Below are 21,969 nucleotides of genomic sequence, written 5' to 3'. Positions count from 1 at the left end.
AGGATGCTTTCTGTGATGCATCTGGATAAAATGTTTTCTGTGGTGCATCTATAAAAATTGCTGAGGGTCAATGGGGACATACCGAATTTCATTAGCCTTCTGAGGAAGTAGAGGCACTGGAATGCTTTCTTGGCCATAGCATTTACTTGGTTGGACCAGGTCAAACTACTGGTGATATTTACACCTAGGAACTTGAAGCTGTCAACTATTTCCACCTTAACACCAGTGATACATACAGAGGCATGTGTTCTGCCCCACTTCCCGAAGTCAATGACCAGCCCTTTTGTTCTGCTGACACTGAGGGAAAGAGTGATGTCTTGACACCATGCCATTAGGCTCTCTATCTCCTTCCTGTTCTCCATCTCGTCATTATTTGAGATCTAGCCCTCTATGTTGCTGTCATCCGTGAACTTGTAGATGGAATTACGGCAGAATCTGGCCACGCAGTCGTGAGCGTATAGGGAGTAAAGTAGGGGGCTGAGGATGCAGCCTTGAGGGCCACCAGTGTTGATGATAATTGTGGCAGAGGTGTTGCTGCCTAGCCTTGCTGATTGCAGTTTGTTGGTCAGGAAGTCAAGGATCCAGTTGCAGAAGGAGGTGCTGAGTCCCAGGTCTGTTAGTTTGTAAGTGAGTTTGTTTTGAAGGTGGAGCTGTCGTCAATAAATAGGAGTCTGACATACAGTAAGTGTCTTTATTTTCCAGATGCTCCAGAGATGAGTGAAGGGCCAGGGAAATGGTGTCTGCCATAGACCTGTTTCGGCGGTAGGCGAATTGCAGTGGGTCACTGTTGTCTGGGAGGCTGGCATTGATGTATACCATTACCAGCCTCTCGAAGCACTTAATGATGTTGGATGTCAGAGCCACTGGGCGGTAGTCATTAAGGAACGTTACCCTACTTTTCTTTGGCACTGGGATGGTAGTGGTCTTCTTAAAGCAGGTGGGAACCTCAGATTGGAGTAGGGGGAGGTTTAAGATGTCTGCACATACCCCTGCCAGCTGATCTGCGCTGGATCTGAGGACGTGGCCAGGGAGTCCATCCAGGCCAAATGCTTTCTGTGGGTTCACTCTCCGGAAGACTGATCTGACATCTGCAATGGTGACTGTGGGTTCAGGTGCATTGGAGGCTGTCGGGGTGGGTGGTGTCACTTCATTGCTCTTCTGTTCAAATCATGCATAGAATGCATTGAGCTCATCGCAGAGGGATGTGTTGTTGTCAGCAATGCTGCCTGACTTTGTTTTGTAGCCTGTTATAGCATGCAAGCTTTGCCACAACTGACGGCTGGTCTGGGATTCGATTTTGGACTGGTATCGTCTCTTGGCATCCCTGATTGCTTTATGAAGGTCGTACATCGATTGCGTAAGAAAGCTCCAGCTTATGCTGATGGTGGAGGAAATGTGCAGCATGCCACCTGTGACATCATTAGGTACACAGATGTTGCTGGGAAAATGACAGCTCTGCTAAGGTGAGTTGTGCATGGAACTGTCCAGGCCAATTTCCTGATGGATGCAATTTGATCTGGAAATTATCCCTTAAATTATATAACTCAGGTAAAATGACTTTAATGCATGCTTTGTGCATGATAAACAGGTGTCTATAGATCTAATTTCTAGGCTACAGGCAGCATGTATAAAGAAATATGGGTAATAAGAAGAAATACGAAGAGTGAAATAAGAAATATGAGTGTAATAAGAAATACAAAGAGTGCATTCTCTTCCACTGTCATATGACATTTGTGTGCATAAACCCCGAAACACCTCATGAGACTTTCTTTCATCGAATATCCAATTATAACAATGCTCAAAAAGGGCCATTTCATTGTAAAAGTGTGTATAGTCACCAAATTAAAGTTGCCTTGATATAAATAGGTAGTACTGCACCGCAAATCACAAAGTATGATTTCACTGTAAATGAAGACTGTGTCGGCGAGTGTGTAAGACAGCAAATTGTATACCAACACAAAAACATCCAATAAGATGCAGGTTGGCAAACAATGATGTATGAAATATGACTTTAGTCAAGCAAAAGAACACCTGACAATATTTTAACAAAAGAGGACTTCAAAGCAACAAATCAAATCCCATATAGAAGCATCAGTGTAAATTGAATACAAACACAAATCTAAATCAGATTTAGATTAGTCTGTGGGGATGGGCATCTCCTTGCTTAGATTACTCACTAATAACAATGCACACTCAGCAAAATGATAATATTTCAAAGTGATTTCTGTAGATGGTTGTTGAGCACAACTTTCTCTGGACTTTTTCATTAAAAGGGAAATTTCAGACTGTTTCTAAACAACTATATGATAAACAACAACAAAAAAATACATGCTAAACAATAATAAGAAAAATTTAATTCACAACTAATAGAATGTGATGAATATAAGGAATTAGGTGCAACTTTTAATTCTATATCTGCAGTAAAAGCTGACAAAGCTAGCTTCTGACGCTACTTCTTAATAATCCAGTGCACAGATTAGTGCCACCCCTTGTTTAATCCAGTGTCTTTGTGGTTTGGAGGTTGGGATTTCCACAGCTATGACATAATTGGTGGAATGGCCAGTTGTTGACAGAGTACCTGAAAAGAGAAATTTTGTCAAGTTTAAGTGAAGAGATCACATCTGGAATGGATGGAAAGTACTTTATATTTGAAGTACTGTATTTTCAATAAACATAGTATCTGAAGACTATCAAAAAATTATACATGGATGTAACTTCTTGTTTGTTATGTTTGATTCAAAGTAAATCTCTGTGTCAAACTTCAGTAAAAGTATTAAGTAAACCACTTTCAATTTAGAAAGTGGTGGGACAGAGGGGTGGGGAAGTTGTAATTTTCACAAACTCCCCCATTGCTATTATGGTGCACGACAGCAGAACTTCAGGTGTTCTTTGTTCCATGTTGCATGTCTTCAGAGGTGCAACATGCAGGAAATTTCTCTAGTATTTGGGTACTATAGTCTGTCCCAGGAACGCCATTTCCAGAATCATCTGTGTGCTGAGGTTTTGAACAGGACTACCAACTGAATACAATAAGATCAGGTATTTTAACTTCTGAGTAAACTGGGTACTGCAGTGTGATTCAGATACACAAACTCCATCAGTTGGGAAATACAATGTGCATTGCTTACACAAATCACTCAGACGTTATAGAATCATGGAGTTATACATGGAAACAGACCCTTCAACCTAACTTGTCCATGCTGTCCAAGATGTCTATCCGAACTAGTCCCACTTCTCTGCATTCCCCACCCTCTGTGTGAAAAACTTGCCTCTCAGGTCCCTCTTAAGTCTTTCCCCTCTCAACTTAATTCTCTAGTTTTAGACTCCCCTACCCTGGGAAAAAGACTGTGACCATCCACCTTATCTATGCCCCTCATGATTTTAAAGTCATTTATAATGTCACCCCTCAACCTTATATATTCCATAGAAAAAAGTCCCAGCCTGTCCAGTCTCTCATCGTAACTTAATCCCTCCAGTCCCAGTAGCATCCTCGTGAATCTTTTCCGCACCCTTTTCTGGATCCTTAGTTCAACTCCATTTCTGCTACAATTAATGGGTCTTCTAACAAAATATTTGTTTAATGCCTCAGCCATTTAAGATAAGATGAGATAAGATATTTATTAGTCACATGTACATTGAAACACACAGTGAAATGTGTCTTTTTGCGTTACTGAGAATGTGCTGGGGGGCAGCCCACAAGTGTTGCCATGCTTCCAGCGCCAACATAGCATGCCCACAGCTCCTAACCTGTACATCTTTGGAATGTGGGAGGAAACCGGAGCACCCAGAGGAAACCCATGCAGACACGACGAAAACGTACAGACTCCTTACAGACAGCGGCCAGAATTGCACCTGGGTCATTGACACTGTAATAGCGTTACGCTAACCGCTACATATTATAATTTTTCCTGTCATCCATTCTTTTTATTCATTCATTTTTTTCAGGAACAGGTCCTCACTGGCAAGGACAGCATTTATTGCCTATCCCTAAATGTCCTTTGAGAAGGTGCTGCCTCCATAGACCATTGTAGTTCTTCTGGTGAAGGTATTCTTACAGTGCTGTTGGAGAGAGAGAGTTTCAGGATATAGGCCCAGCAATGATGAAGGAATGGGAATATATTTTCTGAGTCAGTATGATATGCAACTTGGAGGGCAACCAGCTGGTGGTGGTGGTGTTTTCAGCATCTAATGACCTTGACCTTGGTGGTAGACTTATGGGTTTGGGAGGTGCTGTGGGAGTAGCTACAAGGACCACCCTCTGGGTGAAAAAGTTGCTCCTCAGCTTCCTATTAAATCTCTCCCTTCTCACCTTAAACTCCTGCCCTCTAATTCTTGATTCCTCAGCCCTGGGAAAAAGACTGTGTCCATTCACCCTGTCTATGCCCATCATGATTTTGTGCACCTTTATAAGGTCATCCCTCATTCTCCTACGGTGCAATGAATAAAGTCCTAGGCTGCGCAACATCTCTCTATAACTTAGTCCCTTGAGTCCCGGCAACATCCTCATAAATCTTTTCTGCACTCTTTCCAGCTTAATGGCATCTTTTCAACAGCAGAATGACCAAAACTGAACACAATATTCCAAATGCGGCCTCACCAACATCTTGTCCAACAGCAACATAACATCCCAACTCCTATACTCAATGCCCTGATGAAGGCCAGTGTGCCAAAAGTCACCTTCACTGTCCTCTCTACCTGAGATGCCACTTTCAGGGAACCATGTACTTGTACTCTTAGGTCCCTCTGTTCTACAACACTCTCCAGGGCTATGAAAGTACTACCCTGATTTGTCTTCACAAAATGTAACACCTTGCACTTATCTGAATTATTCCTCAGCCTACTTACCCACTATAATTCTTGATAACCATCTTCACTGTCTATTTGTATCCTTGTGCATCAGTGATGTTGGAAATTAATGTTTAGGATGGTATTAACTTTCTTAAAAGTTATTGGAGCTGTACTCATCTAACAAAGTGGAGAGAAGTCAATGACACTCCTGATTTGTGCCTTGTGGATGGTAGAAAGGCTTTGGGATGTCAGTAGACAAGTCACTCACCACAGGATACCCCTGCCATTGATAATCTCTCAGAGCTGCAGTATATATGTAGTCAGTGAAGATGAGTTTCTGGACACGAGTGATTCCAGGATATTGATAGTGGACAACTTGATGATGGTGTGATATCTAGGGTAGGTAGTTAGATGCTCTCTAGCTGGAAGTAATCACGGCCTGGCACTTTTGTGGCATGAATATTACTTGCTACCTATCAGTCCACGTCTGAATGTTGTCTAGGTCTTGAAGGATTCTGTCAGTTCATTGGCTGAGGAGATGTGAATGGAATGGAACATTGTGGAATCAACAGCACATATTCTAACTTCTGACCTTATGATGGGAGGTCATTAATGAAGAATTGGGCCAAGAACACTTCCCCAAGGAACTCCTGCTGTGAGGAAGATTAAAAAATTGCAGATGCTAGAAATCTAAAATGAAAACAGAAAATGCTGAAAACACTCAACAAGTCAGGCAGTGTCTGTGGAAATGATGCTGCCTGAGCTCCTTAGTGTTCCCAGCATTTGCTGTTTTACAGTGATGTCCTGGGGCTGGATTTATGGGGCCCACATTTACTTTTATCACTCCCTTTTTGCAGAGTTGCAGAAGCTCCTAGTATCCTTGTATATTTATGGCTAACTTATTCTCAATCATTCTTCTGTCTTTTTTTCATCAATTCTTCAGTTAATTGCTGCTTCCTCAAACGAATCCAATCCTACTCTTTCTGACAACATTATTAACTATCCTTAACTCCTTACTTAGCCATAGAAATATCACTTCTTGTGGAGCTTTTCTCAATATTTTTTAAATGTGTGCTATTTATCTACTGGACTATATTTTATTCTAATTTGACAATCTACCTTAGCGGATGCACCACTCATACTTACATAATTGGTTTAACTTAAATAGAAGACTCTAGTTGCTGGCTGTTCAGTATTACTCTCAAAGTGCATTCACAATTCTATTAAATTGTGATTATATTTCCCTGGAGAATCTCTTACCATGACACTACTAATTAATCCTGTGTCATTACGTGAGATGTCTAATATAATCTGAAACCTTGTTAGTTCCTATGATGTACCGTTCCAGAAAACTGTTCTGAATAGATTCAATGAACTCATCTTTCAAGCTAGTGCTGCCATTTTGATCTTCCCAGTCATCTTGATTAAAGTGATTATATCATCTTTGTTATGCTTTTTTATAGCTTTTCGTATTTATAGATTAATTTTCTCTCCAATTATGTTGCATATGAAGGACTCCAACCAGAGTTTTGTCCCTTATCTCGATCTAAGCAGATTCCATTCCTTTTTTTGGGTCAAAATAATTCTTCTCTACTGTTCTTATGTCCAACCTTTATGATCAGAGATATTCCCACCTCGCACCACATTTTCCTTTCCCATTTTGCCTATCCTTTCTAAACACCAAGTATCCAGGAATTCAGTCTTGGTCACCACACAACGAGGTCTCTGTAATAGCAAGTCAAACAGATTTTTCTCTGTGCCATTATTTCCTCTGTTTAGTTATGAATACTTCATACAATCAAATAAAACACTTTCATTCTAACAGTGTGCTATTTTTCCTTGAATTGACTTTGTTTACTGATGCAATATTAATTGCTAAACTTCTTGTCTCATTAGAGTCATCGTCATAGAGATGTACAGCATAGAAACAACCCCTTTGGCCCACCATGTCTATGCTGGCCATCATGCCTATCTATTACCATCCCACACCTGCATTAATTCCTTATCTCTCTATGCCTTACACATTCATGTTTCTGTTCAGATACCACGTAAATGTTGTTACTATTCTGCTTATTATCCAGATTGCTAATTTGCTCTATGGCATTGAATTTTCCCATTAAATATATTACCTTTTTCTTACCTTCCTCTTTTTTTTAGATTAAAGTCCTATATACAGCCCTAATTATTCCATTCACCAGGACGCGAGGTCCACCCTGGTCAAAGTGAAGTCCATCACTTCTTGTATTAGTGCACGTGTCCCATGAATAAAAAACCCTTTCCCCTACACTGTTGAACAAAAATTCAACTCTCTGAACCAATAGTAACATTCCCAAGATTATTAGCTTAGGGTTTTGTGATTTAATTTGGACCCTAACTCTATAAGTTAGTCAACAGAACTTAACTCTGAGTTATGCTTATGTCAATGATTGCTACATGGAATACAACAACGTGATTGTCCCTCTCCTATTCCAGGTTCTTCTCTAGTTCCACAGAGATCTCCTTTATCCTGGCACCAGGCAGGCAACACAGTCTTCAGAACTCCTGGAGGGACAGTGACAATCCTCCAGATTGTAGGGTCTCTTGCAATCATATTTTTTCTCACTGCTCCTACTTGAATGGTCCCCTGTACTGTGGCTCCGTGATCAAATTACCCATCCCCTCTGCAGTGTTTGTTCACTTCTTTACAAGCAATAAGTATCTTGAACCAATTGGATGGGGTTAAAGACTGAGGCTCCTGCATCACTACATCCTAGGATCTATACTTGCCTCTATCAGTTGAGTACTGAAATATGAGTAGGGTGCATTAATTACAATATCAACTGGGTACCAGACTGTGATCAAGTTTACCATCTACAATATTAGCTGGGTACAATAATCTATTTCAAGACATGTTAACTACAGTATCAACCAGGTATCAGAGTGGAATCAGGGCACACTTATTTTAGAATCCCTTTGATACTGCAGCGCGATCTGAATACATTAAGATTGGTATCACCGGGATCTAAAGTGTGACGGGTATTCAATTAGTCCTGGTTACCACAATGTCCCTAGGATACCCTAACACAGTTTTTAACAGAGTACTACTGTGTGATCATGTTATCCTTCAATACCCATCACCAACTGTGGCTTGGTAGCCCCATTACTGACTGTGTCCTAGAGGACATCCCCACTGATTGGTCTGCAGCACATGTTGAGAGAGCTTATAGGATAAACCAGTTTACCTTGTCTTCATCAACCTGCCTGTTGCAGATGTTTTATTCCATGATCATGACCATATGGGTAGGAGTGCCAGCCATACTGTACTTGTAAAAACCAGGTCCTGTCTCCGCACTAAGGATGCCCTCCATTTGTGTTATGTGATACTACCACTATATCAAATTGGTTAGAGTTACAAGCAATCTGGCATCTCAAAACCAGCATTTTCCACATCCTACAGTTAATATCAATTCTGGTATCAACCTTGGTTCAAAGAAGACTAAAAGGCATACCCCAGAAGTAGTTCCAAGCATTCCCAAAAATGAGATGCAAAGCCACAAATCATCAATGCTAAGCAGCAAACACGGTGCACAGCATTTAGAGTTAAGTGATACCCAGAGCTGAAAGATCAGATTAAAATTCTACACTAAAATCACACCTGGTCATGAATTTCTCCCTCTCCCTCTCTCTCTCTGATCTTGCAATGTTCAATTCCATTTGCAACTCCTCAGATAATGAAGCAGACTATGCTTGCACGCTGCAAGATCCAGATGAGAATTTTCAGTTAGTGACTTGTCTCCTGCCTCCTTAAAGCCTTTGCACAATCTATAAGGCACAAATTGTCTGATTTCTGTACTATCAACTTGCAGCTTCAACTATATCAAAGGTTTTACCATCCGGGGGAAAAAAAATGACCTGATTGCTATCCCATTTACCACTGAATATTCTTTTCCTTCATCACCCAGCACACCGTGACTGCATTGTGTAACAAACTAAAAATGCAGCTCACCGCGGCTCCTTCAAAGGCACCCTCAAACCTAAAGTAAAGACAGGAAATACTGGAAATACTTAACAGGTCAGGCAACATCTCTGGAGAGAGAAAAACAGAATTAAGATTTCAGATCACTGACTTTCATGAGTTCTGACAAAAGGTATTGACCAGAAAATGTCAAGTTTGTTTTCCTCTCCACAGATGCTGCTTGACCTGCAGAGTGTCTTTAATACTTCCTAATTTTATTTAATATTTCTATCATTTGAAATAATTCACTTTTGCATTTGCCAAATCTGAACCCTGTACCACCTATGGATATGCTTCCACCTATAAGTATTCTACTTGATCATACTGTCCTAACTTTTAACTATATTGCTGTCTCTTCATAGTCACTGGATCTAATTCCTAGAGCTTCATCCCTAACAGCACTGTACGAATATCTTCACCACAAGCCATGGCAGCCATTCAAGAAGGCATCTCATCACCACCTTCTCAAACGCAGTTAGAGATGGGCATTAAATGCTGATCTTGCAAATAATCCCACATCCTGTAAAATGAATAAATACACCACTAATTCCACTATTACCTATATTCAGACTATACTAATTTCTATTGACTGTTCGAGGTTGACCTTGGATTTTTCTTACCTGCACGTTTGAGTGTCTTGTATATTGGACAGTTATAAATTCCTCCCTGTGGTGGTTTTCGATTTGCAGTTGGGATTAACCAGATCACGGCCATATTTGTGTAAAGTTCTTTGGGTCGAGATTCACTCAGCTGGGCTGAAGTACCTTCCCAGCGGGCTCCCTCCAAAAAAAGACCATAGATGTAGCATCCAATTCTGGGACGCATCAACTCATGTGGTTCATTTTCAATTATCTGTGTTTGGACAGTATAAAGTGGATGAATACACCTTCAAACATATAAATAAACAAGAGGTACATTGTTTTCTTTTCATACAGAATATATAAAACATGGTTTATATGGTAGATATAGTTCAATGTTACCTCACTCAACCCACATTTACTGAACTTCTTTATTTAAATGAGCTTTGCAGTTGGCTGAAATTGATCAAAGTTGTATACTCTCTCAGATAACCATCAATGCAAATACACATTGTGTTGCAAAACATAAGGTATGTACATATAAGATGCTTAAGTCCTTAATGCTATTCAGTATATTAGGGTGGAATTGCAAACATACATGGCTGAGGATGTAATATGAATTATTGCACCTGGTTCTGGTCAAATAATAGTTGTTACCCCATTTATGCACCAGAATTATTTTGTGGGACGAGTAGGACAGATTGCCACGTTGTACTCTGTGAAAGTAGGTTATTGCCTGGTTACCGCCACTATGTTCTTCCCTCCAAACCCAAAAACCCACCCACACTTAAGAGTCTGAAAAAACTGCAGATGCTGGAAATCCGTCTATACCTCTCGCTGCCTTGGTGAAGCAGCCAGCATAATCAAGCACCCCACCCACCCAGGTCATTCTCTCAGGCAGAAGATACAGGACGCTGAGTGCACATACCACCGGGCTCAAGGACAGCTTCTATCCCACCGTGATAAGACTATAGAACGGTTCCCTTATACGATGAGATGGACTCTTGACCTCACAATCTACCTTGTTTTGACCTTGCACCTTATTGTCTACCGGCAATGCACTTCCCTGTAGCTGTGACACTTTATATTCTGTTATTATTTGTACCCCGTACTACCTCAACACACTGTGTAATGAATTGATCTGTATGAATGGTATGCAAGACAAGTTTTTCACTGTACCTCAGTACAAGTGACAATAATAAACCAATACCAATACCAATCTGAAATAAAAACAGAAAATGCTGGAAAAACTCAGCAGGTCAAGCAGCATCTATGGAAAGAGAAACAGAGTTAATATTTCAGGTTGAAGACGCCTCGTCAGAACTGGGAAGGAGATAAAAGAAGCAAAAAACAGCATCTGCAATATCTGGTGACTCCAGCCAACCTGCTGGACATGGCTTCCTGCTCTGCATTTTACAACTCCTTTGTGTTCTCACTCTCTAACTGCTCCTGTTCGCTACTGCTCCCATTCATTCATTGACCAGATTATCTTGTTTACAGTTTATCCCCATGGTCACCTTGGTTTTACCCTGTCAGAGACATTCACCTCCCCCCCCCCCCCCCCCCGGAAGCTTAACAAGTTTGTTTTGTCTCTTTCCCAGTTTTGACAAAGGGTCTTTGACCTGAAACGTCAACTTTGTTTCTCTTCCTACAGATGCAGCCTGACCTGCTGAATACAGCATTTTCGTTTTTTATTTCACATTCACTGTATGTTGTGATGTAGATGTGGGAGAATTTGGAGCATATGGACTACTCTGGTATGTTGAGGTAGGGTCTGATTTTTAGCCCGCAGTCCACTAGACCTGTCCTCAAATTATGAGTGCGCAAGCACACCATCAAAAATTTAAGCCCATCTAGTTTAGTCTAGCCTCTGTTTTCCTCATTCAGTTTTACATGTAGCTACTCATGGAATGGCCCATCAAACAGCAAACTCTAATGCTGGTTCCAGTATTCAGGTCAGAGAAAACTCTGTCTACACTGCACAGATCAGTTAAAGCGTAGTTAAGTGTGGAGTTAGGCTTTCTCAATTCTACTCTTTAGCTCTACAGCCCCTACAGAGGACACATGCACACACCTTTCATTGAACTGAAAATTGAATTCAAGCTAAGCTGTGAAGAAGAATAACGATTAACTCACTGTTCACTTCAATGCCCCATCCAGTCTCTTACCGTAAAGGCAAATGATATTAAGTCAATAGAGATAATGGATTGTCTTGCAAAATTCTGAAGGGTTCCTGTTAGAAATGCCTGTGGGAAGAAAAATCCGCTGATCCAGAAGGCGGCTGGAATGCCATTGGTGATCCACTTCTGCAGAAAGTCAATTCTCTGAAGAAGATCTTCGACCCAGGAAGCCAAGGGTTTAAGTGAAGGGTACGCCTAGAAAATATAGACACATGGGTATCAAGCCAGAGTTCATTGGGTCTTCAACATATTAATAACTTGCATGTTAGGATATTGGGTCTTTAGCATTTACATATCTTCCATGTAAGGGTGTACTATGTGTTTTTGTGGTATTAATCAATAACTTAGATTACAACGTAGGGGGCATGATTAAGAAGTTTGCAAACAAAAATTGGCCTTGTAATTGATGGTGAAAAAGAAAGGTGTAGACTGCAGGATGATAAGAATGGATTGATTAAGTAGGCAGAAATTTGCCCCAAGGGATTCAATTCAGTTCAAGGTAATGCACTGAGGAAGGAAAACAAAGGAATACAAAATAAATGGTAGGATATTGAGAGGAATAGAGGTACCTTGGATGCATGCACACAGATACCTGAAGACAGCAGGACAGGTAAACAAGGTGGTCAAGGTAACATATGGCATATTTCCCTTTGGTCGTTTCATTTTCTGTGGTGCCATGACCTTCAAAACTAATGGCTGAACTATGTAAAGTGGAATTAGATTAGATAGTTCTCTTAAGCTGGCATGAACATGGATTGAATAGCCTCTTTTGGGCTGTGAATTTATAAAATTCTAGAATTATTCTTTGATTCCAAAACAGGATTTCCCTTTGTGCCTTTATCTGTCCTACTTCTTCAACATAGTACAGTAATGAAAGAATTTATATTTATATAGCACTATTCATTTCCTCTAGACATCACAAAGCATACTACAGCTAATTGATAAATTTTGAAGTATAACATAGAAAGAATGTGATCATTAATTTTCCCCACAGACATCAGTGAAATAATAAATAGCTAACCTTTTGCAGATATTGATTTTTTTTGATAAATGCAGTCAAAACACCAGTGGGTGGGATGGGGGTGGGGGTGTAAAGTTAAGACCCTAAGACATAGGAGCAGAATTAGGCCATTTGGCCCTTCGAGTCTACTCCGCCATTCGATCATGGCTGACTTATTTTTCTCACTCAACCCCATTCTCCTGCCTTCTTTCTGTAACCTTTGATGCCCTTACTAATCAAGGATTTATCAACTGCCGCTTTAAATATACCCAATGACTTGGCCTCCACAGCCGTCTGTGGCAATGTATTCCACAGATTCATCACCCTCTGGCTAAACAAATTCCTCCTCATCTCTCTTCTAAAGGGACGTCCTTCAAAGGGATGACCTGTTATTCTGAGGCTGTCCTAGACTCTCCCACTACTGGAAACATCCTCTCCACGTCCACTCTGTCCAGGCCGTTCAATATTCAGTAGGTTTCAATGAGATTCCCCCCTCATCCTTCTAAACTCCAGTGAGTACAGTCCCAGAACCATCAAATGCTCCTTATATGTTAGCCCTTTCATTCCTGGGATAATTCTTGTAAACCTCCTCTGTACCCTCTCCAATGCCAGCATATCCTTCCTTAGATATGGGGCCCAAAACTCCTCACAATACTCCAAATGTGGTCTGACCAACACCTTATAAAGCCTCAGCATTAAATCCTTGCTTTTCTTTTCTAGTCCTCTTGAAATGAATGCTAACATTGCATTTGCCTTCCTTACTACCGACTCAACCTGCAAGTTAACCTTCAGGGAATCCTGCACTAGGACTCCCAAGTCCCTTTGCACCTCCGATTTCTGAATTCGCTCCCTGTTTAGAAAATAGTCTATGCCTTTATTCCTTCTACCAAAGTGCATGACCGTACACTTCCCTCCACTGTACTCCATCTGCCCCTTCTTTGCTCATTCTCCCAACCTGTCCAAGTCCTTCTGCGGACTCCCTACTTCCTCAACACTACCTGCCCCTCCACCTGCCTTTGTATCATCCACAAACTTGACCACAAAACCCTCAATTCTGTCATCCAGATTATTAACATATAACGTGAACAGTAGCGGACCCAACACCAACCCCTGCGGAACATCATTAGTCACTGGCAGCCGACCAGAAGAGGCCCCCTTTATTCCTACTCTTTGCATTCTGCCAGTCAGCCAATCTTTTTTAATCCACCCTAGTACATTTCCTGTGATACCATGGGCTCCTATCTTGTTTAGCAGCATCATATGTGGCACCTTGTCAGAGGCCTTCTGAAAATCCAAGTAAACAACATCCACTGTCTCTCCTTTGTCTATCCTGCCTGTTACTTCCTCAAAGGATTCCAACAGATTTGTCAGGCAAGATCTCCCCTTCAGGAAACAATGTTGACTTCGGCCTATTTTATCATGAGGTTCCAAGTACCCTGAAACCTCATCCTTAATAATGGACTCTAACATCTTACCAACCACTGAAGTCAGGCTAACTGGCTTATAATTTCCTGGCTTTTGCCTCCTTCCCTAAAGAGTGGAGTCTACTTATGCCTCCACAATCTCTTCAGCTACCCCTTTCAGAACCCGGGGGTGCAGTCCATCTGGTCCAGGTGACATATCTACATTCAGGCCTTTCATTTTCCAAAGCACCCTTCTCCTTAGTAATAGTGACTACACTCGCTTTTGCTTGAGTTTAAAACATAAGAAATAGGAGTAGGAGTGGCACATTGTGACTGTTCTGGGAAGTAATAAGATTGTCAGTGATCTTTGATCTCAGATCCTCTATTGCACGCATTCTTTATATAGCGTGATTTCTTTACAGGCACATTTAACTAATCTCAGCTTTGAGTATACTCAGTGACTGAGCATCCACAGCCTCTGGGATAGAGAAATGCAATGAATGAAGAATTTTTCTTCATTTCAGTCTAAACTGACCTTCCGCTTATCTTGAGGTTATGCTCCCTAGACCTAATCTCCCCTGTCAGGCACAATAACAGCGAGAGGGATTGACACTTGCTCAAACCCTTTCTGAATATCTGTTTCAATAAGATTCACTTCTCGTCTTCTCAATTCCAGAATTCTTTTGGCCTGTAATACTCAGGTATTCAGCTCCTGTGAAATAATACTATGAGTTTAAATACCAAAGCTCTAGCAGAGGTGCTGCAAAAAGTTCAACGATCTCTTACAGGTGGTCATAGGCAGTGAATCCACCTTCAAATATCTCATCCAATCAAATGATAAGATCAGATTAGTTTATTGTCATATACACCAAGGTGCAGTGAAATTCCTTGGTCCCATCAAGCACACAGAGTAAACAGTATCAAAGTAATAATAAATATAATAGTAAATACAATGATGTGCACAAAGCAGCAGAATAGTGCAAAGGTTGTAATACAATCTGAAGTAGTGCAAAAAGAAATGCAGAAGTGACAGTAACAGAGAGGTAGAATTATGACTATGAGAACATAGCAACACCACTGGGAAGGAGATGTGAAAGAAGTGGTTGGTTCGGGAGTCTGACAGCAGTGGAGAGGAAGCTGTTCTTGAGTCTGGATGTCCAGGCTTTCAAGCTCCTGTATCTCTCCTAGAAGGTAGAAGAGAGAAAAGGGAATGTCCAGGTTGACAGGCATCCTTGGAGATACTGTTGGCCTTCCTGATACAACTCACTGTGAAGATGGGCTGGGTGAAAGGAAGTGATGAGCCAGTGATGAACTGGGCTGTGTTTATCACTCTCTGCAGGTTCTGTAAGTCCAGAGCAGAGCAGTTGCCATACCAGGCTGAGACATAACCCATTAGGATAGAGCTGGTTGTTGATCTAAGGAAGTGGGGAGGTGAGCACAACCCTGTTCTCATCAATGGTGTTGCTGTAGAGATGGTCGACAGCTTCATGTTCCTTGGCATCTATATCACCAGCAATTTCACCTGGTCCCTCCATATTGATGTGGTGATCAAAAAAAGCACATCAGCATATTTGCTTTCTTAGGCATCTGAGAAGATTTGGTATGTCCAAAAAGATTCTCTCGAACTTCTACTGATGCGCTGTAGATAGTACCCTAATGGGTTATGTCTCAGCCTGGTATGGCAACTGCTCTGCTCTGGATTTACAGAACCTGCAGAGAGTGATAAACACAGCCCAGTTCATCACAGGCTTGTCACTTCCTTCCACCCAGCCCATCTTCACAGTGAGTTGTTTCAGGAAGGCCAACAGTGTCTCCAAGGATACCTGTCAACCTGGACATTCCCTTTTCTCTCTTCTACCTTCTAGGAGAGATACAGGAGCTTGAAAGCCCGGACATCCAGACTCAAGAACAGCTTCCTCTCCACTGCTGTCAGACTCCCGAACCAACCACTTCTTTCACAGCTCCTTCCCAGTGGTGCTGCCATGTTCTCATAGTCATAATTCTACCTCTCTGTTATTGTCACTTTTGCATTTCTTTTTGCACTACTTCAGATTGTATTACACCCTTTGCACTATTCTGCTGTTTTGTGCACATCATTGTATTTACTATTATATTTATTATTACTTTGATACTGTTTACTCTGTGTGCTTACAGGCTGTTGTTCTGACACCATGGCACAAGGTTCGCAATCTCTTCCCTGTACTCCATCTCGTCATTGTTATTAATCTGGCCTATAACAGTGGTATCATCGGTAAATTTAAAGATCGAGTTGGCACTGTATCTGACAACACAGTCATGCATATACAGGGAGTAGAGCAGGGGACTGGGCACATAACTCTGGAGAGCACTAGTGTTGAAGCTTAGGTTGAATGAAATGTTATGACCAATTCTAAGCGAATGAGGTCAGCTGGCTAGGAAGTCTAGATGGGGTCCCCAAGACAAAGGTCCAAGAGTTTAGAGATGAGTTTATTTGGTATTATGGTGTTGAAGGCTGAGCTGTAGTCAATGAATAGCCTTCTGACAAGTATTCTCAGTGTCTGGGTGATCCAGAGCTGAATGTAGTGCAAGGGAGATGGCATCCTCTGTAGACCTCTCCAAGCACTTCATTATGGTCCACTGCACCACGAGCATCACACAATGTGCCACACATCTAATGCTCCTGTTAGCTTCACACTCACATCTCTTAACTTGTCCACACAGTTACCTATTCATCCACGGTAGTCAGATTACCCAAACACTTTGAGTCTCATTCATTAACCCCTTCCCTCTTGTAGAAAAATGTGGCTCATAATCATTGATAGCAACCTGTGGGAATCAGGCATATCACATGGAAGAGATGGTGCTATTTACACCTTCAAAGACTGTGCCAATGGTGGGGCTGAAATCATTGCTGATGATGATATCGTCGTATCTAATTGTCCTCACACACCTCTTCCCTCCCTTCCTGAAATCTCTCCAAATTTAGATATTGGAGATTATTTAAACCTACACCTTTTGCTTTTCTCACCTTCCCTTCCACAAGTCCAATATTGTCTCTTCTTTCAGGTAACCAAGTATTACAATTTGGTACAAGAGGCAAAAGCCACAACATCACTTGATTTAACATTCCCAGTCGCTGAACTTCACATAATTTTTAGGTTAGTTTAGAGTTGGTATTTGCACTTGCTAATGGCACCAGCATATGACCTATATCCAGGACAGGGAGAACAGTGAGATGCAGGTGCCTGTGTCTGGCAGTGTGATGCTGCACCCAACTTCTGCTGGAGAATATTCTGATAGATTTGGTTTCCTTTGTTTGTTTTTCTCTCTCTCTAACAACTCTCATTAAACAGATGGTTTATCACCATGGCAACCCTGACCTAATCAGAGATATTCCCTTGTTCTGTCCAACCCTCATGCACTTTCTCTGTACAGGCGACTCTTGTGTTACAGCTGTTTGGATAATGGAAATCCACCCTTACAGAATTCACAAATCACTCCACAGAAATTTGAGATATGGAATAAAATTTGCCCTCATGGATTTTATGTGAAGAAAAGTAAATAAATAAACACAAAAATTTGTCTTGATGCATGCACAGAAGACGTGGTTTTGCATATTATGGAAAATCGCTATATGGACAGTTTTCCAGAAACGCAGCCCTGCATAATTCAGGGATTGCCAGTAGTTTAAACTAACTTATTTCCTCTCTTTCTGTCCCGATGATGGGCCTTTGATCTAAACAGTAACTCTGTTACTTCTTCCACAGTTTGCTGCCTGGATACTAGGTATCAAACTGTGTTATGTACGATATATGCTCTCACACCAGCTTACCATTCAGAGAGTGGCCCTTCTGGTTGTAGTACATCTCTAAACTGAGATGTAGCACCCTCAAAGTGATGAGTTTACAGTTAAAGGCACCATCCACCATTAGAAAGCTCACAATGCTAGTGAATTTGCTTGTCCATTCTCAGTCCTTCCAGGTGAGGCAGCGCTTCACCTGTGAATCTGAGGATGTCAGTTATCGCATCCGGTGCTCCCGATGTGGCCTCCTCTACGTCGGTGAGACCCGACACAGATTGCGTGACTGCTTCATCAAGCACCTTCACTCCGCTCTCCACAAAAGCAACTCCTGGTGGCCAGCCTCTTCAATTCCACTTCCCACTCCCATACTGACACGTTTATCCATGGCCTCCTATACTGCCATGTTGAGGCCAGACGCAGGTTGGAGGAACAACACCTCATATTCCACCTTGGTAGTCTCCAACCTGATGGCCTCAACATTGATTTCTCTAACTTCCAGCAACCCGTCTCCCTTCTCCCTCCCTCCTTCCCCACATTTCCATTGTCTTTCCTCATTCCTATGGCCCCCTTCCTCTTTCTCATTCCCCTTTCCCTGCCCTCGTACCTGCCCATCTATTCCCCACCTCCTTCCCTTTATTCTAAGGTCCACTGCCCTCTCCTACCAGATTCCTTCTTCTTCATCCCTTTGCCTCTTCTACCCATCACCTCTCAGCTTCTTACATCTCCCCCCTCCCCCACCCACCTACCTTCCCCCCTCACCTGAACTCACCTATCCCCTGCCTGCATGTGCTCCTCCCCCTCCCCACTTTCTTATTCCGGCTTCTGCCCTCTTCGGTTCCAGTCCTGATGAAGGGTCTCAACCTGAAATGTTAACTGTTTATTTCTCTCCACAGATGCTGCCTGACCTGCTGAGTTCCTCCAGCACTTTTTGTGTATGCTTGCCCATTCTGCCTTGTTAACCTGACCTAGGGATCCAATTCCTAGAGATGTCATATGGAGAGACTGGATTGACTGGATTGACTAAGCCTATGTTCACCAGAGTTTAAGAAGGGGATCTTATTGAAATATATAAAATTCTGACAGGACTAGCTGAACTGGATGCAGGGAAGGTATTTCCCCTGGCTACAGGGGTGATTGGGGGTCTTGAATGAAGGGTCACAGTCTCAAGATATTTGGTAAGGCATTTTGGTCTGAGATGAGGAGTTTCTTCACAGACAATGGTGAACCAGTGAAATTCTCTACCACGGAAGGCTGTAGATTCCTTGCCACTGAACACATTTAAAGAGGTGGATAAATTTCTGGTCACATAAGGTGTATGGGGAGAGAATGAAGATATGGTATCAAGGCAGAGGATCATCATGTTTGTACTGAATGGTGGAGTAAGCTTGAAGGTTAAATGGCTTACTCCTGATCCTACTTTTTAAGTTTAAATGCTTTAGAGCCCTGTTAGGTAGGCTTTCCACCCAATTAAGTAAAATGTTCACTGGGTGCTTCACCCTTACTAATCTAATTTATCTTGTCTACATGAAGGATAAAGCATACCATAACTGTTGGCCTTCCTTCCTTCTAGGGTCCCCTTATTTTTTGTTTAATACTCTAACAGTATATCTGGGCACTTTGATAAGTATTACCCTAGAGCAACATGACAGGGAGAGAGGGATTGTGGAGCAGGGCCAGACAAGGGAGCAAGAGGAGAGGGAGGAGCTGTTAGAAGGATGCTTTATTTAGTAAGAGTGCTCAAGAACAATTCTACATGCAACTCAGGAAGGATCAATGAAGAATATACTTCACCAAGGAGGTGTTAACAGAGATATGCCACATGTTATAGCTAATAACTACAGCAACAGCAGGCCAGAATTGCATTATCAGTTGCTATTAAGGTTACTGATCAAAATTTGTACTTCTAGAGTTTTCCAGGCTAGAGCAGACCATCTGCAATATATCACACTCTGATGTATACAGGGGCAGGAAAGCAGAATTTATCTCCTTCTCCCTTGGGAAAGAGATACAGGCACTGCATACACACCGCAGATTCCTGAAGATGCTTGGATCCAATGACTGTGCTCATGTGACCCAACCAAAACTACACAAGCTTCTCATCCCTGAATTTGCAGTTTGTCTGTGATATACCCAACATCCCTGTTCGGCATCCGGGTGGCCAGAAGATGCTTTGTATTTTGTGCTAACCCACCGTATCCTCTACCTTCCAGCCACCACATCGAACCAAAGGAAGACCAGTGGAAGGCAAAGGCTTTCACGACATGATTTTTGATTCAACTGCAAAATGCAGCAACAAAAGCAAAACAAAAGGTATATTGCTAAATGGAACTTGTATTGAGTAGACCATTGGTATCTTTTGCTACCTGGGCTGCAATGCAGTGTGCAGTAAGTCAGGTCCAAGTTTGTTGTGGTTTGCCAAATGTTGCACAACTGGATAATTATCTGTGGAGCAGGAGGTGATGAAAAGGGGAAGAAGAGGAAGTGGAAGAGAAAGGAGGAAGAGGAAGAAGATAAAGGGAAGAGGCAATGTAGAGTAGTCAGACAACCATTTATCAGAATGTGCTCACAATTCCCCATTCCACTGCAGTTTTCATCTTTTTTAGTGTTGATCACCACTGCATCTGATGATGATATTGATGAAATAAAAGCTAACATCATCAAAATTCCAAATCACATTTATATATCCAACCATGACAAACTCTAATGATCAACATACATTTCTTCATTCCACCACGGACTCTCACTCTATGGATATATATTCATTTGTCACAATTTGATGGAAAGGTTGCTGAGCTGACCTCTGAAGAGGCAGAAATTCTTAACAAGAGGTCAAAGAAAATAATGGTGAAATATGATCAACTCATTAATAAAAATCTCAAATAACACAATGGATATTATAGCCAGGCATTGCAGACCTGGGATTGGAGCTGTATGGAGGGGTGGGATTTCATGCAGACTTTATGGAAATGGAACAGCAGGTTCCAGTACACTTAATATTGAAATTTAAATTCCATAGAAGGAGGCTTTATAAGGTTTGATGGAGTCATGCCATGTGAACTGATTTTGCTAGAGCTGGAACATAATTTTAATTAATAAAAATTGGTCCCATGATTGATTCCGCATGGATCTTTGCAGACTAGCCCTTATTCATTGAGTACTCATATTGACAAATATTGACTCTCACATCAAAACAAGTTGTATTTGGGTTACCTAAAGCTATCAAGGCCTCCTTCACCTATTCTATCTTAACAACAATTATTGAAAGGTTCTGCTCCACATCCTAACTGAGGTTAGGGTGAGGAGCATATGTACATGTCCTGCTAATTTTTAAATGTTATATATGTATTCAAACACCCCACTCCAGCGCAGGCCAACTCTCCACCTTCGAGCTCCCACCACCCTAGAAAAAATGTATCTATTTTTCACACTTGCTATCTAGTCATCCTGACTAAAATAAGTATTAATCTTAACTAATTTTATTCATTCCTATAATGAAGTGGTTTAACTGTTACCTTGGCATTCCAGAGTTCTGGGACAGTATTGTTATACAAACTATCTGCCATCAATTCCAGTTGCAGGGACATAACAACGAGACCCTTTAGTGCTTTCACCAGGTCATTAAGACTTTGCACAATTGTTTCCAACAGTCGATTGTACCTACAAAACAACCAAATGAACAATAAGTAAATCATTTGATCTACTCCTGCATACTTATGTTAGCTACAAATCCATAAGACAAGTTGAAAGAAGGTTGTTGCTGTAAGTTGTAAATAAACTGAACAGAGGTATCTTTTCACCTCTTCCCTTCCCACCATTCAGAGATCCAAATTGATTCACTTGCAATTCTTTCAATCTAGTGTACTGCATTCAGTGTTCATAGTGTGGCCTTCTTTATATTGGAGAAACCAAACGCAGACTGGGTGATCACTTTGCAGAGCACCTACGTTCAGATACAGGAGTGACTCTGAGTCCTGGTTGCCCACTTTAATTTACCATCTCACTCTAACTTTAGTGTCTGTGGCCTGATGCACTGTTACACTGTGGGTCAACGGAAGCTTGAGGAACATATTTGGTCCGGTTCTACCCACTTTTCTGCCCCATAAAACTAACTTGTTTTCTCTCTTTCCCAGTTCTGATGAAGAGTGCCAGACCCAAAACATTAACAGTTTCTCTTTCTACAGATGCTGCCTGATCTGCTGCAGCACACAGGAGTTAAGTATATTGCTGTGGAATTTCCTGGTAGTT

At 41.6% G+C, this 21,969-nt stretch overlaps 1 protein-coding gene across 1 annotated transcript in view; it reads right to left on the bottom strand.

Annotated features, from left to right (window-relative positions):
* Positions 1-2,402: 2,402 nt before the first annotated feature.
* dnah1 (dynein, axonemal, heavy chain 1) overlaps positions 2,403-21,969 on the bottom strand; it is a gene marked incomplete at its 5' end in the record, with an annotated part of 293,077 nt that continues 273,510 nt past the window's right edge. Inside the window, 4 exon segments of the mRNA XM_052017691.1 lie at positions 2,403-2,578; positions 9,403-9,634; positions 11,529-11,735; positions 21,237-21,381. Of these exon segments, the coding sequence (XP_051873651.1) occupies positions 2,457-2,578; positions 9,403-9,634; positions 11,529-11,735; positions 21,237-21,381 (706 nt within the window).

Source organism: Pristis pectinata, chromosome 6 (assembly GCF_009764475.1).
Source record: "Pristis pectinata isolate sPriPec2 chromosome 6, sPriPec2.1.pri, whole genome shotgun sequence".
Classification (NCBI taxonomy): domain Eukaryota; kingdom Metazoa; phylum Chordata; class Chondrichthyes; order Rhinopristiformes; family Pristidae; genus Pristis; species Pristis pectinata.
Note: the sequence above shows the minus strand (reverse complement) of the source record. Positions and strands in the feature narration are given on the sequence as shown.